Below are 23,009 nucleotides of genomic sequence, written 5' to 3'. Positions count from 1 at the left end.
GATCTTTGGTTATTCGGGTTTTCTCCCACGTAAAATTGAAAGTATTTTGGCGATGTTTCGATGAAATCTCATTTGTCATCTTCAGGCTTGTGTCTTTGGCTTTGTGCTTCTTGGAGTAATGTGAGCTTGCAGCTGTTTTTTCTTTTAACTGCCAGTGGGAGTGCGCTTGACTGGGTGGGGGCTTGGCTGTGTTCTGATTGGGTGGGGGTGTGTTCTCATTGGTTGGGGGCCTGGCTGTGATCTGATTGGTTGGGGGTTGGCTGTGTTCTGATTGGCTGGGGTTGTGTTCTGTTCAGGTGGGGGCTTGGCTGTGTTCAGGTTAGTCTTAGTTGTCGGGGGATCTGAGCTGGTGAGCTGTGATCCTGTTGTTTGGCTTCGCATTCGTGGTCATGCCACATCTTCATGTTGGATGTCAGTTCGCTTCATGTATGGGTCGGAGGGGTTTGAAGTGGGTAGTGATGCAGCTGCGGTATGGCTTCTGGTCCGTGGTCGTGTCTCATCATCTGTGTGGGTGTGAATCTGCTTTCTATGTGGAAGTGTGGTGGTAGCATCTTGTGTGGCCTTTGTGGGTGTGGGTCTGGTGTCATTCTTCATGTTAGGTATTCATTTGTTAATGAGGACAGGTTTCCAAATGGCTGTTAGGCGGGAGGTATCATCTCGTTTATTCATGCTGTTTGGGCATTTTTCTATCTCTATGGCTTCTCTGATTATTCTGTTGTTGAAGTGTTGAGTTTTGGCGATAGTTCTGGTATTTTTAAAGTCAATCTCATGTCCTGTGGCTTTGAGGTGCTGGACCAGGGAAGAGGTCGGTTCTTGTTTTTTGATTGAGTTCTTGTGTTCTTCAATACATGCACTAATTCTTCTGTTGGTTTGTCTGATGTATGTGTTGGGGCAGGCGGTGCATGGGATTTTGTATAGGCCTTGGTTTTCTAATTCGATTCTGTCTTTAGGGTTTCTTTCCACCCAGCACAGATCAATTCCGTAGCCAAGACACTCATCTCCAGAACAAAATGCTTAGCCAACGAACAACACCTAAAAACTGAACTACACACTCTCACTAACGTACTAACAGCCAATGGATTCCAAAGAAAGAAGATTACCCACCTAATCCAAAAACAAACCCCAACCAAAATCCAAGACAGAGAATAAGAGAATGGCAAAGCCCTCCTCCCATATATAAAAGGCACTACAGACAAAATCAGCAAGATCCTCCAAAAGCACAACATTAAGACAGCATTCTGCACAAACAGAAAAATATCCACCATCCTAAGAAACCCTAAAGACAGAATCGAATTAGAAAACCAAGGCATATATGAAATCCCATGCACTGCCTGCCCCAACACATACATCAGACAAACCAACAGAAGAATTAGTGCATGTAGTGCATGCAGCTGCATCACTACCCACTTCAAACCCCTCCTACCCATACATGAAGCGAACTGACACCCAACATGAAGATGTGGCACGACCACGAATGTGAAGCCAAACAACAGGATCACAGCTCACCAGCCCAGATCCCCTGACAACTAAGACTAACCTGACCACAGCCAAGCCCCCACCTGAACAGAACACACCCCCAGCCAATCAGAACACAGCCAACCCCCCAACCAATCAGATCACAGCCAAGCCCCCAACCAATGAGAACACACCCCACCCAATCAGAACACAGCCAAGCCCCCACCCAGTCAAGCCGCACTCCCACTGGCAGTTAAAAGAAAAAACAGCTGCAAGCTCACATTACTCCAAGAAGCACAAAGCTGAAGACACAAGCCTGAAGATGATGAATGAGTTTTGTCGAAACGTCGCCAATATACTTCCAATTTTACGCGGGAGAAAACCCGAATAACCAAAGATCCACATACAAATACCCGTGAAAACCTCAGAAAACAAGTATATATTTATCTATATATATATGGTATTTAGGTTCTTCACGTATTTTTCCACATCTTAATATTTGTGCTTTTATTATAGCGACATTTCAGCAGAATCTCATCTGCCCCACCACCAACCTGGAAAAAACCACCAAATCCAAAATAAAAGCCTCTCCCATCGGTAAACAGATCCAGCAAATTATCATCCCCAGAGGAAAATCATCCAGCTGCCCTAAGCTCTATGGCCTCCCCAAGATACACAAAGAAGGAACAGCACTCAGACCCATAGTCAGCTCCATAGGCTCACCTCTACAGAATTTTGCCAAATTTCTTGCCAAACAACTCCAGCCCTACACAGAATCCATTACCTCAGACGTACAAAACTCTTTCCACTTCATAGAAACAATAAAGAAACAAAACCTACAAACCAGTGACCTACTCGTGAGCTTCGATGTCATATCCCTCTTCACCCACATTACCTACTAAAGAAGCCTTGACAGCTATCCAAAACAAGTACAACCCTCCTAAGCACATCCTAGATCTGACCAACCACTGCCTAACCAACACATACTTCATCCACAATGGACAAAGATACAAACAGATAGAAGGAGGACCTATGGGATCACCCCTCTCACCATGGAAACAGAAGCCAACAACCAACTTCCTTTCCTGGACATCCTAATTTACAAAAAACCCAATGGCTCCCTAGGACACACCATCCACTGGAAGAGAACACACACCAAACGCTACTTAAACGCACAATCCCATCACCACCCTGCACAGATAAACCAAGACCCTCATCTCCAGAACCAAATGCCTAGCCAACAAAGACCACCTGAGAACAGAATTACACACCCTCACTAATGTATTAATTTCCAAAGGATTCCAAAGAAACACAATTACCAACATAATCCTAAGGGAGATACCCCCAAACAACCGAGACACAGAACAGGACAACGGTATCGCCTTCCTCCCCTACATCAAAGGCACCACAGACAAAATCAGCAAAATTCTCCACAAACACAGTATCAGGACAGCCTTCAGCACTGACCAAAAAATAGCCAACATCCTAAGAAACCCCAAGGACAAGATCCAGCTAGAAAACCAAGGAGTTTATGAAATACCATGCAACAATTGCCCAGCCACATACATTGGACAAACCAACAGGGGAATAAATGCATGCATCGCAGAACACAAGAATGCAGTCAGAAAATAAGAAAATACTTCCTCCCTTTTCCAGCACCTTAAAGCCACAGGACATGACATTCATTTAGAGGGTACCAAATTAATCTCGAATACTGAACACTTCAACAAGAGAATAATCAGGGAAGCCATCGAAATAGAGAAACACCCCCATAACATGAATAAACGGGATGATACCTCCCACCTCCCCCAAACCAAGCAAACTGACACATGCCACGAACACATAACCAGACCTCAAACTCAGAGCCAAACCAAAACCTGGAATGTTACATCACAGCCACCCGCTCAGGATATCACATCACAGAACTCAGGAGGTTACACCACAAAACCTCAAAGACCCAGGAGATTACAGCACAAGACCCAGGAGGTCACAACAATAAAACTCAGAAGGTCATCACACCAGGTTGTTACAACACAGGAGGCTGATAGACATACAGTCAGCACCTCAGCCACACAGGTTCTTATGAAAAAGCCAACCAATCTGCAAACATCAACCAATCAAGAAATAACAACACAGCCAACCAGCCCACTTACAATAGAGCCAGCACACCACACCTCCCCACCAGTATTTATAGAGAGATGGCAGCTTCGATCATGCTTTGCTCGCATAAGTATGAAGCTGAAAGCACCAGCCTGAGGTCAAGCCAGCCAAGTAAAAATTATTTAATCACTAAATGCGTTCATTTGAAAATGATTTGTACTTTTCACTAAATATTTTAGTATTAAATAATTAAAAGACATGTATATGTTTTATGTTTTTGTGGTGATCCAAGGTCCTGTTTTAGTGTGCACTTTCTGGTATAACTTTCTATCAGGAAGCCTCCAATTTACAGCTTCAGCAAATCCTTCTACTGCTGTTAACAATTTTTATTGACTGTTTCCTAGTATGATTTGATTGCTTATTGTACCCTATGACTATTATTAAGTGTTGTACCTGATGATTCTTGACTCTTGACAAATATTTCTTTTCTTTTTTGTACACTGAGATCATAATCACCAAGACAAATTCCTTGTGTGTCCAATCACATTTGGCCAATAAAAGAATTCTATTCTATTCTATTCTATTCTATTCTATTCTATTCTATTCTATTCTATTCTATTCTATTCTATTCTATTCTATTCCATTCCATTCCATTCCATTCCATTCCATTCCATTCCATTCCATTCCATTCATCTTCTCTTTCCTTCCATCTTTCTTAGCATTAGAGACTTTACATATATTTTAGGTGCATTTAACTTTAAGAAAAGGTGATTGAAAAGGGTCTGCTAACATTCTTTACCTACCTGAAAGGATATCTCATAGAAAGAAGTGTCCTCTCTTGCTCCAGAGAGCATGACACAGAATAATAGATTCAAGTTAGAAGAACATGTCTATTGAATGCTGGAGAAAAAAAATCTTGACAGCCAGAGCAGTTCAAGAGTGGAACCAATTATCCAAAGAAGTGGTAGGTTCCCGTTCATTGGATCTCTTTAAGTGGAAATTAGACAACTATCTGTCTAGAATGCGTTAATTTGATTCCTTTGTTGAGCAAGTGCTCAAGACTAAATGGTCTCTTTCAGCTGTGTGACACCCGCCCCCCCACGATTTTGAGCTAGATGTATGGCTCAGTATTAAAATCTTTGACAGACCATGAGTTAGTTGGCCCTTTACCTGTCAGTGTTGCCCACCCTGTCCTGCTATGGCTAGAACTAGTGTAATGGTAACCACCATCTGGGCTGAGTCCTTAGTCTTGGTGTTGGATAATGCACCTTCGTATTGTTGATCAGGACTATAATGTTCAAGATTCTTGTACTAAAATGACTGAATTAAAGGGGAATAAATGAGTTGTAATACAGATAGTCCTTGACTTACAACCATAGTACAGCCCAAGATTTATGTTGCTAAGCGAGACATTTTTAAGTGAGTTTGTCCACATTTTATGACCTCTTTTGCCCAGTTGTTAAGTGAATCACTGCAGGTATTAGTAACATGGTAGTTAAGTGAATCTGGTTTCCCCATTGTCTTTGCTTATCAGAAGGTCACACAAAGTGATCACATGACCAGGGGTGGGATTCATTTCTTTTACTACTAGTTCTGTGGGTGTAGCTTGATGGGCGTGGCAGGGGAAGGATACTATAAAATCTCCAGTCAGAGGTGGGATTTGCCGGTTCTCTGAACTACTCAAAATTTCCGCTACCAGTTCTCCAGAACTGGTCAGAACCTGCTGAATACCACCTCTGCACATGACCCTAGGACACTTCAACCATCATAAATATGAGTCAGTTGCCAACTGTCTGAATTTTGATCATGATGCTGCAATGGTCGTAAATGTGAAAAATGGCCTTTTTTCAATGATGTTGTAACTGAACAGTCACTAAATGATATGTTATAAATCAAGGATTACCTGTAATATTAACTGTCCAGATCTCAGGAGAAGCTGATAGGAAACTACAAATAGGGGCAATGGGTTTGCTAAATTCGTTTCTTTCTAAATATGCTTGGTAAGGAATTATGTTGCAGCAACTTCTGTTTTTTATCTACTTTGATGCAAATGGATGTTCCAGCCTGTGCAACCAAACTCAGGATAAAAGGATGCTGAATAAATTGTTTGGGGTTCTTCCACTTTATGGAAGAATTCACCTTTATCTCGCTCTGAATAAACGTGTGACTCAGAATTGAACTCTGCCTCTTTGTTCATGTCGGTCCAACCTAGATTTCCTGCTTGACAGTATTTCTGCCATCTTTGAAATTAAAATACAATCTGAACATTCATGGTTTGAGGGATGGAGCAATGGATAAGATGAGTAGGCATGTTAAGCTAATAAAGATGCTTTTTACATTTACTTGTTAGGGAAGATTTTGAAGAGAATAAAAAAAGGCAATTGCAGACAATTTCTTTCTATTGTGTCTACAAGGATCATTTCCCAAATTCCACGTTCTGAGTCTGTTTTTTTCCTCTCTGTCATTCATTGCAGTTACAGTAGGAACTATGTTGGGCATTAATGGAGCGATGGAATTGCTCTTCCAAGTTATCACACCATATACCAAGAAGCATACCACCACAACAAGGTAAGTTGAGAAACTCATAAAATACCACCTTTAGACATATCAGATTGAGAAGAAAGCACCATGTTTGCCTACGATTGGAATAGGGTAAAAATGATATTTTATTTCTAGTCTCAATCCAAATTAAGCCAAAGCATGAAATTTGGGATGGATACAAGAGAAAAGGATGACTATCGTGGCTCTTGATGCGCTATTCTTTCTCTTGAATCCTAAACATTGTAATTTAAATACCATCTTGTACAGTTGATAGGAAAAGGGTTATGTGAGCATCTGTGCTCATGTGTGTCCCAAATCTGTTTGGTGTCTATGTGTTACAAGATGCTACCGTGTTTCTCACAAAATAAGGCCAGGCCTTATTTTATTTTACCTCCGAAAGAACAGCTAGGCTATTTTTTCGGGGATGACTTAATTTCCTCCCCCACCTAGAGCGGCCCATATCCACAAGGCCGTTTCTATCGCCCGACGAAAGCTTCCCAAAGGCAGAATCCCCAGCCGCTTTGGGGAAAGGGATGGCTGCCCGGGTCCCCTCACCATTAGGCAGTGTTTTTCGGGCGATGGAAGCTCCCCAAGGGCAGTCACCAGCCACTTCGATCGGCCAGTAGAAGCGGCCTCGGAGCGAGTGCACACACACACTTCCCTCGCCGCGAAGCCACTTCTATTGGCCAACGAAAGCTTCCTTGAAGGCAGAGTCCCCAGCCACTTTGGGGCGAGGCGTGCCTATGCATCAAGTTCCCAACTGCAAACTCAATGCAATGTACATATGCTGTTGTCAGAATAAATATCAGACGACCCCAAGATTCCCGCTGCATTTCTGCTTCCTGAACCAGCCGCTCTTCTTCGTCCCCTCAGATAGCCCTATTCCCCACCCACCCACCTTGATTTCCCACTGCAACCATTTTGGATTGCAGGAGGGTCACTAAAGAAGCTTTTGTCTTCTCCTGTCCCACTCTTTTAAATTTCTCTCTGCAACCTTGGAAATCCTCTCCTGGGGACTCCATCCCAGCTCCAACCCTGCTTAGTTTCCATCCTAGACAAGCCCACTCCCAGGTGCGCTCTGGGAATCCAAGGCTTGTTTCCTCCCCCCCCCCATCTCTGACTTGAGCAGAGCAGGCACTGGGGGGGCAGGGAGGGGGCAGAATAGAGGAGCTCCTGGGTTTTTTGGCTGAGCTGGGTTAAGATCATCCTGGTGGACCCAAAGGGTGGCCTTTCAGGTTGCTTTAATGATTAAATGGACACTTCCCTGAACCCCCAACTCCCTCCAGTGGGGAGGACGGCGTCTTACTGGGCCCGGGAGAGATGATGGCTGTGTTGAAAGGAAGAAACACCCCCCCCCAAAAGCCCCTTGGGGAAATGTAAATGAATAAATAAACTCAAAGGGTCTTGGGACAACCCCCCCCCCAGTTAAATTGCACCAACAAAAGAGAAGTGGTGGAAGAGCAGGGACCTTGAGCTTCAGAAACTCTGTTAAGCACAAGCTGCTACTTCTTCCCTCCCTGCGCTCATTTCACATTGCCTTTGATCACAAAGCAGATCTTAATGATAAACCCTTTTGTAATTTACCAACTGCATGCCAAATCCCAGCCACCACCCCCAGGGGAACCACAAAGCAACACCCCAATTTATTAAAAATCCACCATTTTAATAAAAATAAATAAACCATGCCATTTATTCAAATACAGGAACAATTTATTCAAACACAGGAACAATTTTTGCAAACATACGTAGGAACAATTTATTCAAAAACAGTTATGTCATCTTCTTCTGGGACATCGTCATAACACTCCAAAGCCTGAATTCCGCCTGGAATCTCTTGTGATTCCATTGCCTGTAAAAGAATTGGTCCCAATTGCTGATGTTTAGCAATAGAGGTCTCCTTAAAGAAGTATCTCTTGTCCATGTATCCTGCTCATAGTGCATTGGCAACACAGGTGTCAGTGGGTGCCTTCTTCACCCAACTCACAACCTCTGCCAGGCTAGGCTTCACAAAGTTTCCTCATTGGTTTCTCTCCATGCGATTCTCAATGTAGTCATTGATTTGTACCTGCAGATTTTTCCTTGAATGGTTTGTTTACTGCAATGTCTTGGGTTTGGAAATGTGCCATCATTCCTGCTGGGATCATTATTTGATTCACTGTTTTTTGTGCTAGGAAACGCTTCATGTCTTTGGCACAGTGAGTGCTGGCTGCATCCCATATCAGCATGCCTCTTTGGTCACCTCACACAACAAGTGGCAGTATTAACTTGATCCAAGCCTTTTCGGTTTCAAGCATATAAGTCCCTGAAACATGTTCAATTTTTTTCTTTTTTGCCCTTGGCAATGACAAGAGGTGCTACTTTTGTCCCATCCAGGCGAATGGCCAAGATGCATGTAATACATGCGCTTTCATATCCAGTTGATGGAATGTAAATTGACGAGGCACCCCTCTTATCAATTGTTGTTTGAGCCTCTTGGCCCATAAAAACTGCAGTCTCATCCATTGCAATCATGTGAGAGACATTATATTTGGAGAAATCAGTGGCGTCAACAAATTATTTAAAAACAAGTGCCCGTTTGACAATTTCAGCATCTTCTAGCTTGAAGAGAGAGGTGAATCTCCTCAGAGACAATTCATATCGCTGAAGGAAGCCATCCAGCCAGCGATGAGAGGCTTTGAATTCTCCCTGGGTAATTTAAAACTGTGATGCCATTGCAAGGGCAAATGCTTGAATATCAGCCCTGCGTACAACCAAAGCCTTTGCTTTCCTGTCAGCAATATTGAGAGATGGTGTCTTCAAGTTCAGGATATAATGGATGCTGACCTGATCCACACCTGCGCTTCTTGGCATTTCCCTTCTGCACCTGTTGACTGAGGTACTCAGCTCTCCATTTTCAGACCATACGGAGATGCAACATATTCTCTTTGCACAAAGCAATCAGATTCTTACCACGAGAATCCTCCACGATTGCTTTCTTTCTTTCTTTTTTTAAATTGGTTTTTAAGACAAACATAGACAAACAAAACATAAAAACATCAAGCCATCTTCCATATATATACATACAGTGTGTCGGTTGGTTTACAAATTGTTTTGTGCTTCCATTTCGTAGTTTTCAATTACAATTACATTGTATATATTCTCATATTTTCAATCAAGTATTAAATACATTAATATCATTGTTAATCAATCATTTGACTATACTTTTATTCATTCATGTTTTATGAAATAATCCATATTTTACTTAATTTGTTTTATGACAGTTCGTATTATCACTTCATATCTATCCTATAATCATTTTGTAGATATAATAAGAAAAGAATACATCTTTATATATTTATTATTTTCTAAGAATCTACATATTTCATTACTATGTTTTATTGTCTAACTATTGATAGAATAGATCCCAAATTTTATAAAATTGTTTATCATCTTGTTCTCTGATTTCAAATGTCAATCTACTCATTTCAGCACATTCCAATATTTTCTTAATGATTTCCTCCTGTAATGGTATTTTATCATTTTTCCAGTTTTTGGCAAATACAATCCTAGCCGCTGTTAATACATTTACAATCAGGTATTTCAATTCTTTACTATATATTTCAGGTAAAATTCCCAATAAAAATATATCTGGTTTCAAGTCTATATGCTTTTTTGTCATTTTTTCCAACCATGTGTGGATTTTAGTCCAATATTTTTTGGCATCTGCACAAGTCCACCACATATGGTAATATGAGCCAGGTGTCTGACGACATTTCCAACATTTTCAGATTTGTTCTTGAACATCCTTGTTATTCTTGTCAGGGGAAAATGCCACCTGTAAAACATCTTATACAAATTTTCTTTATATGCTGTTGACATTGTCATTTTATAATTTTGAGACCACAATTTTTGCCATTTCCAGATCAATCCCATATCCAAAATTCTTCCCCCAAGCAATCATAGTTTCTTTAACTTGTTCTTCTTCTAGTTCAATTTCTAATAAATATCCATACAAGTTTTAATCACCTTTTCATCAGTACCTGTCAAAATCTTATCTAAGTCAGTCAGTTTATCATAGAAACCTTCTGTTTTAAAATCTTTGTCATACCTTGAATGTATTTGGATGAAAACCAATTCATCTTCACACCTTGTTCCTCTAGTTTTTGCATAGATTTAAGTTTACCATTTTCATTCAATATTTCACCTTATCTGTTTGTTCCTTTTTATATATTATAGGATAAGAAAATGCTTCAATAGTTGATAGCCAGACTGGAATTTTCAAATAGCACTGTCTTTTAATCTTCTCCCAATTTAACCACAGAGACTCCTGTATATGATGTCTTCTAAAATAGCCCTGTGTTTTAGTTCCTTTATACCATAAAAAGCATGCCACCCCAACAACAGATCATGTCCTTCTAATGTCAACAATCTAGTATTTCTTAATGTTATCCATTCCTTAACCCACATCAAATTTGTAGCTTGGTAATACAACTCCCAATTAGGCAAACCAAATCCTCCTCTTATTCTAGCATCTTGCAAAAGTTTTAACTTTATTCTCGCTTTCTTTCCTTGCCATATATATTTCAACACAATTTTATTTAAATCTTCAAAATAATCTTTTCCAAGCCTAACTGGAATTCTTTGGAACAAATATAAAATTCTGGGTAGTGTATTCATCTTGATTGTTGATATTCTCCCTATTAATGACAGTTGTAAATTTTCCTATTTTGCCAAATCTAGCGCTATTTGCTGCTTAAGTTTTATATAATTATAATTCTCTTTTAATGTACTACATCTTGCTGTCAAATGTATCCCCAAGTACTTGATCTTATTCGTGACCTGAATTTTCAATAGGTCTGCCAGTTCTTCTTTTTATCTTGATAGCATATTCTTTGTCAAGATCTTTGTTTTATCTTTATTTATTTTCAAACTAGCCACCTTTCCATATACCTCTATCTTTTCTATCAGTTTTGGTGCTGTTTCTAGTGGGTCTTCTAAAATGAAAACCAGATCATCTGCGAATGCTTGCAACTTAAATTCTTCCTTTTTAATTTCCATCCCTTTTTTATCCTTTTCTTCTGTAATATTTCTGTTTAGCACTTCCAAAGTTAACACAAACAACAAAGGTGATAGTGGGCACCCTTGTCTTGTTCCTTTCCTTATATCGATAGAGTCTGTCAGTTCTCCCTCTATCATTACCTTTGCCGTTTGATTATGATATATAGCTTCTATTGCTTGAATAAATTTTTTACCAAAGCCCATCTGTTCCAGCTGTAATAACATGAATCGCCAATTCACATTATCAATTGCCTTCTGTGCATCTAGAAATATCAAAGCCATTTGTTTTTCAGGGTGTGCCTCGTAGTATTCCAAAGTGTCCAAGTTTACTCTCATATTGTCTTTAATTTGTCTCTTTGGCAGAAATCCATTTTGATCAGGATGGATAAAATTGTTTAAGTATTTTTTAATATTGCCAATATTGAAGCAAAAATTTTATAATCTGTAAAGAAAATAGGTCTATAGTTCTTGATTTGCAATGGATTGGCCTCCTCTTTTGAGACAAGTGTAATATAAGCTTCTGACCATGATTTGAGTATCTTCTTCTTGACATAACTTCATTCATAACTTCTAGCAATGGAAGGTTCTTGTAGTGTTTTATAAAATTCTGCCAGAAGTCCATCTGGGCCTGGTGCCTTTCCATTGTTTTGCTTCTTAAGAGCTTCAGTTAACTCCATCATCATTATATTGCTTTCTAACATCGTTTCAATCTCTTTAGGTATCTGGGGTAGATTAGCATTCTGTAAGTACTGTTTAACTCTTTCCTCATCAATATTCTCTTGTGTATAGTTTCCCATAATAGTCTCATATAATTTCCTTCTTCTCTTTACTACCCTGTTTCTCCAACAATACGGCTTCCCCAATAGGAAGTCCCAGCATGTTTTATAGGCATGAAATTAAATTAAGCCCTTCCCCCAAATTAAGGCCTATATTAAAACATGTGAAATGGGGGAATGGTGGTGGGGGGGCTTGCCGTTAGGAAGTACTTTTGTTGCACACCGGATATGGTGCTGCCTGCGCTGACCCGATACGAAGTGCCCCACCAACGCCGAGGTCAACATCCAAGCCATCACCGCCCACCCAAAGATGCAAGGGGGGAATTAAGTCACCCCGAAAAGACGGCCTAGCCATTTTTCAGGGCTCAAAAAAAATAAGACTCAGCCTTATTATATGAGAAACACGGTATTAATTGCAATATTTTCCTTGATTCTTTCTCCTTTCTCAATTTATATGCTAACCATCTACCTGGTTTATTTGCATCTTCAAAGTAGTTCTGATTCGCACCTCTGATTTTCTGTGCTAGTTCTTCTTTTTCTATTAGTCCCATTTTATGTTTAATTATATTCATTTTTAACTTAATGTCCTTTTTCTGTGGCATTTTCTGTAGCTCTTTTTCAAGTCCTTTATACTCATCCTCTAATGCCTAAGAGGCTAGTCTTTTCATGGTATTTCTTTTCCTTGTATAGTCTATTATCAAGCCTGTGGCATATGCCTTCATTATATCCCATATGTTCTGCATTGATGTATCTTCTTTTTTGTTTTCTCTAAAGAAAAAGCCAATTCTTTCTCCATCCACTGTGTGAAGTCTTTTTCCTTTAAAATAGTATTATTTAACGTCCATCTAGATCTTCTTTTTGTCCTTTCCATTTAATTGTCGTTGGATTGTGATCTGCCCAAGTACTTGTTTCAATATTTATTTCTTGAATATTAGTTATTAATTCTGTTGACATCCATATCATATCTATTCTGGACCATGATAAGTGTCTATTTGAATAGAAGGTGTATTGTTTAGTTTTAGCATTTCTTTCTCTCCATGTATCTTTTAGATTTATTTCATCTATCATTTAAAAAAATATTTAGGGAGAGTCTTTCTGTTTTGCTTTGTTGTATTCTGTGCTGTATAGTCCAATTTATTATCTACAATTCCATTAAAGTCTCCCATCATAACTATATTAACATAGTCCAGTTCAATTATTTTCATATGTAATTTTTATAAAATTCTTCTTGATTGTCATTCGGGCATAGATTGCAATCAGGAGTGTTTTTGTATTATTGTCCATTATTTCCACCATTAATATTCTTCCGTCGTCATCAGTATGAATCAATTTCACTGGGATGGTCTCTTTAATATATAAACCACTCCTCTTTTCTTACATTGTGTCAAGGAAGTAAATATTTTCCCTAATTTTGGCTGTATCAGCAATTGTTCATGTTGCTTTTGATATGTACTTCTTGTAAGCAGATTATATCACATTTTAATTTCTCTAATTTATGGAAAGTTTTCCTTCTTTTAACAGCCGAGTTAAGTCCATTTATGTTAATTGTAATCAATTTTTCTCTTCCATGGTTATATTTTGTAGTTAGGTTTAGCAGCTCTTGTAGATCTTGGTTCATGTTGTTCTTTGACTTCCACCTTTCCACCTACTGTACCTTCTTCTTTTTCAGCCGCTATTTGGCAGTCTTCTTGGAATTCAGTAAGTGACATTTCTTTTTCTGCCTCCTCCTCTTCCCTCCAAAATATTCTATGTAAAATAATTCAGCTTTCTCAATTGAGTCAATTCTATATCTCTGTTCTTGCCATGTGAACATTAAATCTTCTGGAATCAGCCATCTATAATTCACCTCTTTTTTTAAGTAGAATTTTAGTCAGAAATCGTATTCTCTTCTCATCTCTCTCACTCTTCTGGGTACTTGTTTCAGGACCACAGTCTCCTTGTCTTTATATTTCAATGTTTTCTCTCTTGCCACATGCAATATTTGCGTTTTAATGGTTTTCTTTGTAAATCTGATGTGAACTTCTCTTCGTAAGTTATTTCTCATTGCATATCTTGTGAAGACTCGATAAACCTCGTCTATTCCATCCATCATCTTCTCTTTAGTTATTTCCAAAGCGATTGCTTTCTTGAATTCCAGAGAATAGCTCTTTCTTTTTAAACTCATGTTCTCTCTAGACCAGGGGTGGGCAAACTTTTCGGCTCGGGGCCGCATTGACTTTAAAATTTGACAGACGGGCTGGGTCAGCACAATATTTTTGGGAATCGCCCCCTTCCCCCTTCCCCCTCTTCTCCTCCTTCCCCTCCCCTCGGAGGCCCCTGAGTCAGGAGTTGCTACCGCCAGCTGGCGCGCCGCGCGGCTCCAGTCCCGCGTTGCCTCGGGAAGGGAAAGGCAAAAAGGAAGAGCCGCGGTGCTTTGCAATGGGAGCAGCGGCACCGGAGGCTCAGGCTCAGCGGCTCCTGGTTTTGCCTTTTCCTTCCCAAGGCAACACGAGACTGGAGCTGCGCGAGCTGCGCCGGCGGTAGCAACTCCTGACAGCCCCAGCCGGACACCTGAGCAGAGCCCGGCGGAACTGCCTGTTGCTGCTGCTGGAGCACCGCCGGTCGCCTCCTCCAAGCAGCCCGCCCGCCCGCTGGGCTTCCTCCGCCACGCGGCTCGGGGCCAGGCGCGAGCGCCCGCGAGTTAAAAGGAAGCCGAAAGTTGCTGGGAAGTTGCTCGGGTGCTGGGAGCAGGCTTTTAAAGTGCCGCCCGAGCAAAGTTTAAGCAGCCCGCCCACCCGCTGGGCGGAACCCTTCCCACTCCAGCCTGCAAACTTTGCCTTTGCAAAGTTTAAGCCTGGAAGCCCCGGAAAAAAAGGGGATCGGCGGGGACTCACCTTCGGAGAGGCCGCACTCAAGGTGATTTCGAACTCCCAGCCGAGGCCTTTGCAAAGTTCTTTCTTTCCTACCCCGAGAACGCTCCGCACTGTTTTGCAGCTTTGGGGCCACGCGGCACAGGGCAATACGCCACACCCAGCGATTTTTTTTCAGGGGTGGGCCGGATTGGACAGACCAACGGGCTGGATGTGGCCCGCGGGCGTGGTTTGCCCACCCCTGCTCTAGACCAAAATAAAAATCACTTTAGATCATTAACTCAATTAATCAATTAACCCAAACACATTAAGCCACCTGGGGGTGGCTGGGGGCATGCAGTTGGTAAGTTACAAAAGGGTTGTTTATCATTAAGATCTGCTTTGTGATCAAAGGCAATGTGAAATGAGCGCAGGGAGGGAAGAAGTAGCAGCTTGTGCTTAACAGAGTTTCTGAACCTCAAGGTCCCTGCTCTTCCGCCACCTCTCTTTTGTTGGTGCAATTTAACTGGGGGGTTGTCCCAAGACCCTTTGAGTTTATTCATTCATTTACATTTCCCCAAGGGGCTTTTGGGGTGGGGGGTGTTTCTTCCCTGCAACACAGCCATCATCTCTCTCAGTCCCAGCAAGACGCCGTCCTCCCCACTGGAGGGAGTTGGGGGTTCAGGGAAGTGTCCTGTTAATCATTAAAGCAATCTGAAAGGCCACCCTTTGGGCCCACCAGGATGATCTTCACCCAGCTCAGCCAAAAAACCCAGGAGCTCCTCTGCTCTGCCCCCTCCCTGCCCCCCCAGTGCCTGCTCTGCTCAAGTCAGAGATGTTGGGGAAGGAAACAAGCCTTGGATTCCCAGAGCACACCTGGGAGGGGGCTTGTCTAGGATGGAAACTAAGCAGGGTTGGAGCTGGGGTGGAGTCCCCAGGAGAGGATTTCCAAGGTTGCAGAGAGAAATTTAAAAGAGTGGGACAGGAGAAGACAAAAGCTTCTTTAGTGACCCTCCTGCGATCCAAATGGTTGCAGTGGGAAATTGAGGTGGGGGGGGGGGAATAGGGCTATCTGAGGGGATGAAGAAGAGCGGCTGGTTCAGGAAGCAGAAATGCAGCGGGAATCTTGGGGTCGACTGATAATTATTCTGACAACAGCATATGTACATTGCATTGAGTTTGCAGTTGCATTGAGTTTGCAGTTGCATTGAGTTTGCAGTTGGGAACCTGATACATAGGCACGCCTCACCCCAAAGTGGCTGGGGACTCTGCCTTCAAGGGAGCTTTTGTCGGCCGATAGAAGCGGCCTTGCGGCGAGGAGAGTGTGTGTGCGCTCACCCCAAGGCCGCTTCTACTGGCCGATCGAAGTGGCTGGTGACTGCCCTTGGGGAGCTTCCATTGCCCGAAAGACACTGCCTAATGGTGAGGGGACACGGGCAGCCACGCCTCGCCCTGAAGCGGCTGGGGACTCTGCCTTCGGGGAGCTTCTATCAGCTGATGTTCTATCGGTAGATCAGGGTTTTCTAGCCTAGGCTTCCTTCAGGGCACTCCTAAAGGCAAGTTTTCTCCCCACCCACCTCCGCCCTTCCCCCCCATTTCTCTTCACCTCGTGTAGTTCTAACGAAGGATGTGAGAAATAGCCGGGAAATGCATGGTTTAAATAGGCCTAAATTTGGGGGGTGGGACTTAATTTCACCTCATGCCTAGAAATCATGCTGGGCCTTCCTATTGGTGGAGGCCGTATTGTTGGAGAAACACAGTAGATGCTTGGAAGCTTGTGCAAGGTAATTCTCATCTCATTTTATATACCTGTAGGGGCTAGGGATTGCATCTCTGATTTTCTGCATGCAAAGCATAAACTCTATCCCTTGGCTGCAAACTTCTCCTTGAATGATATGGTATAAAATACTGGACATTTGTGGCAACTTGAATGTTAACTATTGAATGGACTTTGCCTTGTGAATTTATCCTATTTTTGCTTCTCCTTTTTGCTGGATGGAAAAATAGATATGAAAAAATGCTCTACTTGCTTTTAGCCTGTAAATTCAATTCTATTTCTGCATTCATTTGCAATTCTTTAAAAAATATCTTTATATAAATATATATTTAGATGCTATATGTAAATACTCTTAAGTAGCTATTTAAACATTTCTTCTGTATCTCATTTTGGCATAATTGCCAAGAACCGCACCAGAACACTTGTAAAATAGGGATAGCTAAATTAGAAACTGAATTATAAAAAGCAACAATGTTGTGTAGTTGTTTTTTTAAGACAGGAAGGGTGAAAAACAAATTGGGGATGCTAAATTGCTGAAATATTTACCCAGGATAGTGTTGGAACAGAAGAAATGATTTCCGCAGCTTTAAGATAGAAAAGGGGGTACATACCTAGTGTTGATAATCAACAAAATAACTCTATTATTTAAACGCAAATAAAATGAAACCTTTATTAGGACTACAGACGAGCATATACTTCATATCTGAATTACAGGAGATGTAGTTGAAACCATTTTTTTTTCTGTTAAGTAAGTTTTGGACCAACAAAGCGATTGCTTCCGGAGTTGAAGAGACTCGTGATGAGGGGAGAGGTGAGATAGTGAGACGAGAAGGGAAAAAGCTAAATTGTAAAAACTTTTCTGATTGCTTCTTTTCCCCAAACAGGAAAAGGATAGAAAATGTAACATGGACAAATCTAGTTCAACTAGCTATCTCTGGTATGGCGGAAGATGTTGAGGTTTCAGATCCCAACTGCTATCCAGGAAGTCCATCTTATATCTGCAACTACTTGGAAAGCCTCAAGCACAGTGATTCTCAACCTTGCCAACATTGAGATATGTGTACTTCAACCTCCAGAATTCTCCAGGCGGGCTGTTGGAGTCCACATATCTCAAAGTTGCCAAGGTCAAAAGTTAAGGTTGATCACTGCTCAAAAGTCAGATAGAAACTGCATTTCTTTTCCTGTGAATTCAGTGCCTCCTTCCCTTTCCCCTTTCACCACCAAGACTTAAATCTGATCTGGTTCTCTTACATGAGGCTAAAATTAGCTTTGCAGCTGTCTGCTCCAGTCCTGTCCTTAGCCAGTTTTCAGAGTGAGATTTACAAGGCATGCACACATTTTAAACAAGAGGCACAGAGACTTCAGGTTGCTTAGACTGTTGCTGCTTTTTCCCCTTTCACGGTTCTGAAAAGGCTCAGAGAAAATCCAGAGACGGTACAGAAAGGCAGCCAAGGTGATCAGGGATGTAAACTGTCCCAGTGGCTGAATTTTTCATAGATTAGGAAAAGACAAAGAGGGAATTTTAGATTGGCACAGCTCCTGGCTCTCTAATGTCCTGAAATGCTGCATCTACAATGATGGTGATAATAATTTTTTTTTGTTTGCAAATATCCTGGTTTTTGATGGTCATTAAGTGTTCCACGTTGTTTTCTTTAATAGCAATAGCACTTAGACTTATGTACCACTTTATAGTGCTTTATAGCCCCCTCTAAGCGGTTTATAGATTCAGCATATTGCCCCCAACAATCTGGCTCCTCATTTTACCCACCTCAAAAGGATGGAAGGCTGAACCTTAACCTCCTCTGTTGCCTTTTCAGCCCTCTGTTTCATATCACACTGAACAGTGGTTTCTTTGACACACTATAGTGTTCTCTGGCACACAATGTTTCAAGGTATAAATTATGCTTTACAAACCACTAGGCTTTGGGGTCATACATTGCAGAATTTGATGGTTAGATTTATATCCCATCTTTCCTCAGCATATCAAAATGGCATCCATGCATATCCCCTCTGCTGGATTTCCACAACAGCAATCCCAGAAAGTAGACTGAGATCTCCTGTGAATTTCTTTGGATAAGGATAGAGTGCCAGTGGAAATTCTCAATCATCCAGGTCATGGTTGACCCAAAGATACTTTTTCAAAAGGCAACTGAACTTTCTCCTAGAATATGTTTCTCTTCTCATCCAAGAAGCTTCTTCAGTTCTAATTGAATGCTGGAGAATTCCTTTCTCCACCATTCAGTCAGAACTGAAGAAGCTTCTTGGATGAGAAGTGAAACATCTTCAAGGAAAAACAAAGAAAGTCCAGTTGTGTTTTGAAAAAGCACCTTTGGGTAGGGATACACTTGAAGCTGAGCTTTTCCTAACCTACTTCAACACTAACCTTGATTCTGATACTAAGCCAACAGCCAAGTAAGCCATAACAAAACCCAGGAAATCTTCATTGTCAATGAAAATCCCAAACTACCCAAGATGTATGTATGTATGTATGTATGTATGTATGTATGTATGTATGTATGTATGTACTGTATATAGGTAAATAGATACAGTACATGATAGATAGATAGATAGATAGATAGATAGATAGATAGATAGATAGATAGATAGATAGATAGATAGATAGAGTGCTGAGTCATCTGGAGAACAAACAGAGCTATGTGAGGATGCTCGTTGTGGACTACAGCTCTGCATTTAACACTATCATCCCAGATATACTAGTAACCAAACTGTATAATCTGCAGGTCCCCCCGCCCCACATGCCCCTGGATTAAGAACTTTTTGACAAACAGACAACAGTCTGTTAGACTTGGCCCCCACCTTTCTTCCACTATTACACTCAGTTCTGGTTCCCCCCAGGGTTGTGTCTTGAGCCCCCTGCTATATGCCTTGTACACCTTTGACTACTCACCAAGCCATGCAACAAACACCGTCATAAAGTTTGCGGACGACACAACTGTGATTGGTCTCATCTCCGGAGAGGATGAGATGGCATATAGGGCAGAAGTAGAGAACCTGTCTATCTGGTGTTCACAGAACAATCTGTCACTGCATGTCCATAAAACCAAAGAACTGATTATGGACTTCAGGAAACATGGACAGGACCACGCCCCACTCATCATCAACAGAGAACGAGTGGGAAACTGTCCCTACGATCAGATTTCTTGGCATCCATATTTCAGCTGATATCTCCTGGTCCCCTAATACCAAGGCCATAGTGAAGAAGGCTCAGCAGCGGCTTCACTTTCTGCGGGTTCTCAGGAAGAATAATCTCAATAAGAAGCTGTTGCTGGCTTTCTATAAAGCCTCTGTGGAGAGCACTCTGACATATTGTCTGGGTATGTGGTATGCAGGCTCCACAGTTGAGGACAGGAAAACTGTACAGAGGGTGATAAACACAGCTCAAAAGATCATTGGTGGCCCTCTGCCCTCCATGGAAGACTTAGCCAGGTCCCGCTGCCAAAGCAGAATCAAGGCCATCATAGAAGACCCCTCACACCCTGGCAATTATCTTTTTTTTTTTCCAACAAATTTTATTAGTTTTACAAAAACAATACACAAACAATCAAGGCATAATAACATAAAAAATCCTTTCTAAGAAAACCAATAGAACGTACAAAATAGTTCCAAATTGTGGTATAGATATTTACGTTATCTATTCAACTTCGTATCTTATCCCAACTTCTCCTTTTCATTCTATTATCCAAATTATATTTCTTGCTAATTAAAGTTTTATTGCCTTTCATAAACAATACACAAACATACAAAACATAAAACATAAAAAACAAAAACAAACATAAAACATCTTTTCTGAAGGCTGTTTGATCCCGGGCTAAAAACTCTTCGCACAGACACAAGTTCAAAAATCATATTCACTTTATATATCATTCCATATCTTATTACCATTTTCAATTTTCTATATAGCTTCTTCCCTCTTTTATCTTTCTTAATTTTGTTTTATTTATCTTATCTCAATTCAGTTCATAATACTTATCATTCTTTGTCTGTTCTATTTCCATCTATCCATTCATCTTTTCTCTTTTAATATACTTCTCCTGTACACTGATTGGAGTGATGCCTTTGACTCATTCCCCTAGCTTAAAATTACTTAATATAACACTTAATTTATATTGGGATTCTGTTTAGTACATTCTAAAGTTACACAATAAATTTTATGAAAGGGGTAAAAACATAACAATAACTAAATAAAATCATATATAACCACTACATATCATTAAAAAGTTAATCATATATATTGATACTCATTTATATCTTAAGCATTTTACTCTAAATACACATATAAAAACACAATCTTATGTACCTTCCAGAATCCCTTTTTTCAATTAGATTTACCCATTGTCTCTAAATAAGCTTTGTTTCTTTAAGTCTTGCTTCCCACCATTAAGGCTTCTCATCCCCTCCTTTCTCTCTTGCTTATTCTTCTCCTTGCCCTTTTTACCCCTATGTCTCTCCTCCTCCCTTTTCTTACTCCCTTTCTGTTGTTTTCTAACCTTGTATCCACCTTTCATCTCATTTTTCTCTTTTTTGGTTGTTTTTTCAAACCTTAAAATCCCCTTTTTCTTTTCCTCTTTCTCCTCCTCCCCAAAAAGAACCCATTGTTCATCAAAGATGGCTTCTTCTTCTTCTTTGTCCCAGTCGTCCTGATGCGTAGTCAACTTTTCATAAGTGCATACCGGCATTTCTAGAAATTGAAATAGAGTGCCCAAAGTATCTTTTCCATCTTGTTTTTCTTTTTTATATTTTTGTTATTCAATTTTTAGTTCATCCACAAGCGATGCCATCGTGAAAAACTTTTTCCAAAACAACCACCCAAGTATTTTTAATCAAAAATAATTGCAAAAAATTCCAAAGTTACCAAAGTTCTTTCTTCTCTTTCTCTTTCTGGGGTTACTGTTTAATCAAAGAGATCCAATTACAATATATCTTTCTTTAAAGTTCTAGGCAATCTCCTCCTTTTTCAACTTCTGCTCCAATTTTTTTTCCTCTCCCTTCCCACTTACAACAACAATTTTCTTTTAAGTGTTCAGAAATCCATACCTCCAATAAGGGTTTTCCGATTTCTTAAGTTATTAAATCCAATGTCCAGGAATCCTTTATCCCTTGGCTTTAACTTTCAAAATAATTTACCTTCAGTGCCCAAATAAATTTTCCAAATCTTCATCTGCTGTTTCTATGGGGTGGGAGAGTGAAGGAAAAAAAAAGTTTTTTTCCCCTTGACAGCTTTCTCCGCCGCTTTCCGATCTTCTTAGGGATACAATGTATCTTCCAGCAATTCAAACGATTCAGTTTCCAGGGTGTTTAAAAGTTGTTGATTGACCCGGCTCAGCCAGCACTTTCACTTTTCCTGCTTCCTCCAGCACAATCTTACCCGGCTACAGGCTTCTTCGTGGAGGCCATTACTGACCGCCGCTCCACCACCTCAGGAAAAAGGGGTTTTTCCGGACGAGGAGGGGGTCTGTGACACCCCAACCCCCTGTTCGGCTCCCCTCTCTCTTTGGCTGCCTCTACAGGGCAGCCATATCCCCCTGACCCATTTGGATCGGGGGCACCTTGGCGGCAAGCACAGCAGGAATCACAGACAGTCGCGAATTCCTGCTGCCACCGAAGCCACGCGAAACCGGAACAACTGTCACCCTGGCAATTATCTTTTTGACCTGCTGCCATCTGGATGGTGTTTTAGGTCAATAAAGTCCCACACCACTAGACTAACAAATAGTTTCTTTCCCTGGGCCATCCGAATCCCAAATAAACACAAAGTCACTACCTTATTAAGATGTGAAAAGATGTGAAATCTCAATACCCCATTCAGATGTATAATAACATATTACAGTACAATCCATCTCTTGTGTATTATATTCAGCTAAGCATTACAGTCAGTGTTGGATGTATATTTTGTGTATATTTGTAGATATTGTAATCTCTAATTGCAAATGGAGACATGGGTACTCTATTTTTCTTTTCTTCATTTTTAAGTGCTTTGGTTTTATTGTATTGCGAACAGTTGCTGGGGTGCATCCACAGTTTTGTTGTACTTGTACAATGACAATAAAGTTCTTCTAATTCTAATAGATAGATAGATGATAGATAGATAGATAGATAGATAGATAGATAGATAGATAGATAGATAGATAGAAAGATAAATGCGGTATATACTGGTAGATACAGTAGATGGATGGATGGCAAGAGGAGGGAGGGAGGGAGAGAGAGAGAGAGAGAGAGAGAGAGAGAGAGTTTATACATTGATAATCCTAGTCTTCTATTCTAAAACTTTTCCATGGTTACTTTTGACACAGGCATTAGGGATTAATTCATGAGATTAATTCCATCTGAAGCTCACAGAAGCAAAATAGAATGGCAAGATATGGTAGGATAGGAAACAGATGACCCATAATCACCACTAAGTTTCAACAAGTCCCTTTTCTGTAGCTGTGAAGCCACATTGGATCCCAAATAACAAAACCTTGTCATAACCTTTTC

The 23,009-nt window shown here is 40.7% G+C and overlaps 1 protein-coding gene across 2 annotated transcripts in view; it reads left to right on the top strand.

Annotated features, from left to right (window-relative positions):
• Nucleotides 1-23,009, top strand: part of AGBL1 (AGBL carboxypeptidase 1) — a 449,484-nt gene that overhangs the window by 40,361 nt on the left and 386,114 nt on the right. For both annotated transcript variants that reach the window (XM_087972790.1, XM_087972789.1), the window contains exon 5: nt 6,030-6,123. In XM_087972790.1, coding sequence (XP_087828916.1) covers nt 6,030-6,123 — 94 coding nt within the window. The remainder of the gene's footprint in view (nt 1-6,029; nt 6,124-23,009) is intronic.

The sequence above is a fragment of the Notechis scutatus genome, chromosome 11, assembly GCF_049901735.1.
Source record: "Notechis scutatus isolate UNSWTSFEM ecotype Mainland chromosome 11, rNotScu1.2, whole genome shotgun sequence".
Classification (NCBI taxonomy): Eukaryota; Metazoa; Chordata; class Lepidosauria; order Squamata; family Elapidae; genus Notechis; species Notechis scutatus.
This window is presented reverse-complemented; position numbering and strand designations above follow the sequence as displayed.